General features: G+C 16.4%; 3 protein-coding genes across 3 annotated transcripts, besides 10 other annotated features; 1 reads left to right on the top strand and 2 right to left on the bottom strand. All coding sequences in view use genetic code 6, as the record gives it.

The window, feature by feature from the left end:
• Nucleotides 1-117: 117 nt before the first annotated feature.
• Nucleotides 118-157: a microsatellite.
• Nucleotides 158-610: 453 nt separating this feature from the next.
• IMG5_067020 (hypothetical protein) lies at nucleotides 611-887 on the top strand (the record flags this gene model as incomplete). Its single annotated transcript, XM_004036843.1, has 2 exons — nucleotides 611-815; nucleotides 865-887. 2 exons carry the CDS (start codon nucleotides 611-613, stop codon nucleotides 885-887), a joined length of 228 nt encoding a protein of 75 aa, XP_004036891.1.
• A 1,592-nt stretch (nucleotides 888-2,479) lies between these two features.
• Nucleotides 2,480-2,514: a microsatellite.
• Nucleotides 2,515-2,607: 93 nt separating this feature from the next.
• Nucleotides 2,608-2,651: a microsatellite.
• Nucleotides 2,610-2,651: a microsatellite.
• A 324-nt stretch (nucleotides 2,652-2,975) lies between these two features.
• On the bottom strand, nucleotides 2,976-3,895 carry IMG5_067010 (hypothetical protein). Its single transcript, XM_004036842.1, has one exon. The coding sequence runs from the start codon at nucleotides 3,622-3,624 to the stop codon at nucleotides 3,118-3,120; it is 507 nt and encodes a 168-aa protein (XP_004036890.1). The 5' UTR covers nucleotides 3,625-3,895; the 3' UTR covers nucleotides 2,976-3,117.
• Nucleotides 3,481-3,545: a microsatellite.
• Nucleotides 3,487-3,548: a microsatellite.
• A 116-nt stretch (nucleotides 3,896-4,011) lies between the features above and the next one.
• Nucleotides 4,012-4,055: a microsatellite.
• Nucleotides 4,056-4,363: 308 nt separating this feature from the next.
• Nucleotides 4,364-4,406: a microsatellite.
• Nucleotides 4,365-4,413: a microsatellite.
• A 58-nt stretch (nucleotides 4,414-4,471) lies between these two features.
• On the bottom strand, nucleotides 4,472-5,194 carry IMG5_067000 (hypothetical protein). Its single transcript, XM_004036841.1, has one exon. It carries the CDS (start codon nucleotides 4,968-4,970, stop codon nucleotides 4,530-4,532), a length of 441 nt encoding a protein of 146 aa, XP_004036889.1. The 5' UTR covers nucleotides 4,971-5,194; the 3' UTR covers nucleotides 4,472-4,529.
• Nucleotides 5,195-5,272: 78 nt separating this feature from the next.
• Nucleotides 5,273-5,339: a microsatellite.
• Nucleotides 5,340-5,503: the final 164 nt, after the last annotated feature.

The following is a 5,503-nucleotide window of genomic DNA, read 5'->3' as shown; positions in this document are numbered from 1 at the left end:
TATTTCATGTTGTAATTGATATCTTTTTTATAATAGTTATTAATATATAATATTAAATTTTAGTAAACATAATTTAATTATTTAATTAAATGAAAATATTATGAGAAAATAATAATAATAAAAACAAATAAAAAATCTATAAAAAAATATATAAAATAAAAATAAAACTTTTAACAACAATTTAAAAATAATAATATAATAGATATAAAATTAATTAGATATAAATAAATAAAATATTTTAAAACAATATATTAAAAATGAAAATTAATAAATATTTTATATTAATATAAAATTAATAATAATATATATATACATACTATTTATTTTAATTATTAATAACTTTTTTAATTTATATTTTTAAATATTATTAATATTTTTTTTTTTCTGGTATATAATTAAAAATATTGGTTTTATATTTAAAAACAAAAATTAATTCTTTAAAATTTTTACTAAATCTGATTAAAAATAAAAAAAATGTATAATATTTTTAAAAAGTTTTTGAATTTTGTATATTTCTAAATAATTATGGTGAAATTTTTTTATTTAAATAATTAAAAAGAACTAAACAGAAGATTAAAATACACCTGAATCGCCAAATTAATTAAACGAAATGAGGCCTTACGAAATAATAAATTTTTAATTACTTGATACATAAGTTTATCCAAGAGTAAGAATTTATACAGGTATTGATGAATACGAAGAATATGAATAAGAAGAAGATATTACAAATTAAAATGATTAAGAAAACTATATAATTCATAAAATAGAAGCTAAGGATGAAACATTAGAAAACTGTCTGAATAATATTAGATTCCGTAAAATATTAAAAAAAATACCTTTTTATTATTAATAATTAATAAAAAGAGTAGAAAAAATAAAAGAAATGAACGATATATAAGAAAGCAACTAATTATAAAAAAGATTAGTTATATTTTATTTTAAAATTATTTTTATAAGAAAAAAAATATAATTATATATAAAAAAATATTTATCAATTAATATTTTTATTAAGAAAGACATTAAAAATTCCTAAAAATATTGAATTAGACTATGAATAAAATTCAGAAGGATTTTCGATATGTATTTTAATCTTTTTTACATTTATATCTATTTTTTTATAATAATTTTTTTAAATAGACTAATTTTATTATTGTACTCCTTATGGAAATATTTTAGGAACATTAAAAATTGGAGAAAATACTATTTAATTTTAACCTTCTTTATCTAATAATATAAATTAATAAAACTTATCATGTAACTCAAAACTAAAAAACTAAAAATATTAAATAAATAAATCAAATAATATTTTTTTTTCTTTATTTAAAGAAAAAAAGTAATTAAAGTTTTACGCCTAAATAAATATAAAAGACATTAATGAATCTATTTGTATAATTTTACCTCCTAAAACAGATGAGATAATCGATGAAAATCAAAAAGATTATGTAATTTAAATAGGATTAAGTACAATAGAACATAAAGAAATTTAAAGAAATTACAAAGAAAGACTTTTATAATTAAAAAATGATAAATAATCTATTTGTACTTTATGTTTTAGAGTTTTTGAGAAAGACTTTTAAGGTCAAAATTTATCAAATGAAATAAAATATTTAATTGCCCAAAAAATAACTAAATATTTAACAGAGAAAATTAGCGAAGAAAATTAAGAAACTTCTTAATTGGAAAATCCCATTGAGAATATAATTCCTTTTTACGACATTTTATATGATAATCTTATCCCGAAATAAAGGAGTAATTCTTTTTAATAACAAGAAACATTATGTATTATATAAATAAAAAATATAAAATAAAATCTTATTAAAAATATAATAGAAAGATTTGAGAGTTGGAAAAAACTAGAATATAAAGCATGCTTATTAGAAAACTCATAAATAATAGAAAATAGTTAATTTTAAGAAGTATATTAGAATATTATTATTATTTTATTTAAAAATTAAAAATAAATATAGATAGTATTTTATATGCCTAATATGTTCAAGTTCACAAACTGGCGTTTATTATATTCTAATTTAAAAAATGGAACAAGCTTAAATACGTAAACAACATATTTAAAATATTTATAAAAATAAATATTTAAAATTTTTAGCTTATATAGAAATGTAGAATGTGAGTCTCCTTTTTTCTTTATAATTAAAAACTCTAAAGGAAATATTTTCGGAAGTTACGTTTCGGATGGATTACATTATAGTAATTCATTTTATGGTAATGGTGAATGCTTTTTATTTAGATTTGTTGAAAATAATTAAAATATTGAAGTGTTTAATTCAACTGACAAAAACTCTCATTATATTTACTCAGATTCAAATGGATTTGGAATCGGTTGTGGTGATAAGTATGGAATTTTTGTTTAAAAAGATTTATATACTGGATTTTCTCATTAATGTGATACTTTTGATAATGAAATATTATGTGAAGTCAATAAAAATAATTAATTTAGGATATAGAATATTGAGGTTTGCTTTTTATTTAAATAAAATTTATTTATATAATATTTATATTTAGTGTTGGGGACTAAACAATTGAAAATGATAAAATAAACATTTTAAATATATTTAAAATGTTTAATATAAAAAAACTTTAAAGAATTAATAAAATATATTATATTATAATTTAAATATATTTTATTTAATTTATTTACATGAATAAAATAAAAATATTGCTAATCATTTAATAATTTTTTATTATATTTAAATTAAATATAAATAAATATATTTTGTTTTGTTTAATTATCATAATATATTTATGAAATCTTAATTAATTATTTTACATATATACTGTAATTGTTTTAAAAAGATAAAAATTAACTTATAATTTATTTTCAATTATCTTTTCTAAAACAAAATTACAAATTTAATAATTAAAAAATATATGTCAATAAAAATTTATAAAATAAAAAAATCTTAATTTATTTTAAATATTTAATAAATAATGAAAATAAATTTTGTAATAATATACATATTAATACAATTATTATAAAAAGTAATCTCTCATAATTATAAGAATAGTTTAACCACTTTAGATTTAAATCAATAAGATTTAGCAAGAAAAACAGGTTTAGGAACAGGAAAAATTCCAAAGAACATTTGCATTTAATTTTATTCAGAATGGTGCCCAATATGCTAAAAATTCTAACCAGTATGGGAGAAAATGGCAGAATAAGTTGATAGAAAAAAAACAAAATTAATTGCAATAAACTGTGTAGAAAACGATATGTTATGTAGAGAACTTTTAAAAGTTAATAGATATCCTACAATTGTATTATTTACTAAAAAAGATTATAAACAATGCACTTTTGATGGAAAAAGGGAACCTTAATACATATTAGAATTTATAAATAATGAATGTTAATCTAAAGGAGATTTAATTTACGAAAAAGAATCTATTCCTTATGAAATTTTAGATTAGGAATATGAAGAAGGATTCGAAGATGAAATTTAGGAAGACAAAAGTCTAAAAACTTAGAATAATGAAGAAAAATAAGAAGAAAAATAAGAAGAAAAAAAAGAAGAAAAAAAGGAAGAAAAAAAGGATGATTAAATAATTTAATAAAATAACTAAAAAAAAGTTAATTTTAATAAATATAAGAAAGATTAATATGAAAATCATATTATCAATTTTAAAATTTCATTATAAAAATTAGGTCCTGTTATCATTGTTTTAATCGTTGGAATTATCATTTTTGGAGTTATATCCATTTTTAATACTTGCTGTTCAAATAATTAATGAGATGAATTCATTAGAAAAATTATTAAAATAGCTGAAAGTAGCCTTAGTAGTGTTTAAATGCCTTTATATAATTTAAACGAAATTTTTGAGATGTGAAAATATTATTTATGAAAATTTCGTATTATTATGTGTTTAGGTATGTATATTTTTTAGAAAATAATTTTATTTCTTTTTATTTTTCATAATGATATATATTTTATATTTATAATTTTATAAATTAAATTTATCTTTTAATTAATTTTAAAAAAATAGAAATTAATTTTGTCATAAAAAAAAAAATATTAAAAAAACAATATATTAATAAAATAAATTAGTATTTATTTATGAAATAAAGACTTAACATAAAAATATCTATATTATTTTATATAATATATTTTAAAAACGTATTTTTGTAAAAAATTAATTTTTTTATTCATTGAAGTTAATATAGTTGAAATTGATATCATATCATTCATTTAACCACTTTTAAACCTTGTAGTGTCTGTTTTTAACTTATTTAATCAATTTATTTTTACAAATTTAAGATATTCATTATATAAACACAAACATGAACAAGGAAAAAAAAAAATATTATAATTTTTGTCTAAAAAAACGTAACAATAATATATTATTTCTAAAATAAAAAAAAAATAAGCTTGAAAAAAAAATATAATCTAAAAAAATAAAAATTTATAAAAATAACTATGAAGGTATTAATTTTAATTCTTGTTATAATTACATATGTATAATGTGTAAGTTTGAAAAAAGCAAAATCTCATAAAAAATCATTAAAAGATCTCTAATTTTCAAAATCTTTATTATAATTAGAAGGTGGTTAAGAATTAAACTGCAGTAGAATAAATGAATTAATAATAAATGAATTATTATTATAAAGCTAAACTAAACAAATATTTGAATATTTAGATTAGGACAAAGATGGTCTGATTTCTTAATAAGAAGTTGAATCTTTTTTAGGCCTAAACTATAATTAAGATATGTTTAAGGATTTTGATTCTGACTCTAATGGATATATAAATCAAAGAGAGTTCCTTGTATTCTAAAAGAAATATTTACGACAATTAGATAATAGATTCTGTAGATAATAAAAAAGATATTAAAGTTTAAAATGTGACAATATTAATAGGCTTATCGAAAATAAAGAAGCTTTATAAGAATATACTTGGGATCTTTTAAGAACTTATGATGAAAACGGAGATGATTTAATTACTGAATAAGAATTATAACATTATTTTGGAAAATAATATAATAGTGATTTATTTAATCAAATTGATGTTAATAAGGATCTAAAAATTAATGAAGTTGAATTAAGAAAATTCCTAAAAAGCAATCTTATTAGGACTTAAAGTACATAATGTGTTTATGAAAGTTATTGATTATTTTTTTATATATTTATTCAGAGTTATAAAAATATATTTTTATTATATGCAATTTCTTTTTTTATTATTATAAATTTTTATTCTTAAAAGTTTAATTTATTCAAATGAAAAATATTTACTATATTTTAATAATTATTTTATTTTCTTTTTTTTTTAATTAAATAAATATCAAAATTTAATACATAAAAATAGAATTAATAATTAAATTAAATAATCAAATGATATTTTTAAACTGATTTTGAAGCCAAAATAGCTAAGTTTCCGAAAAATTATCATTAATTAGAAAAATCAATAAAACTACTAAATATTGAAATATCTAACGAAGCCTAATATTTAAAGCTTTAATTATTCAACAAATCCTCAATATATCATCACGACTAGAA

This window comes from Ichthyophthirius multifiliis (genome assembly GCF_000220395.1).
Source record: "Ichthyophthirius multifiliis unplaced genomic scaffold scaff_1120509250345, whole genome shotgun sequence".
NCBI lineage: Eukaryota > Ciliophora > Oligohymenophorea > Hymenostomatida > Ichthyophthirius > Ichthyophthirius multifiliis.
Note: the sequence above shows the minus strand (reverse complement) of the source record. Positions and strands in the feature narration are given on the sequence as shown.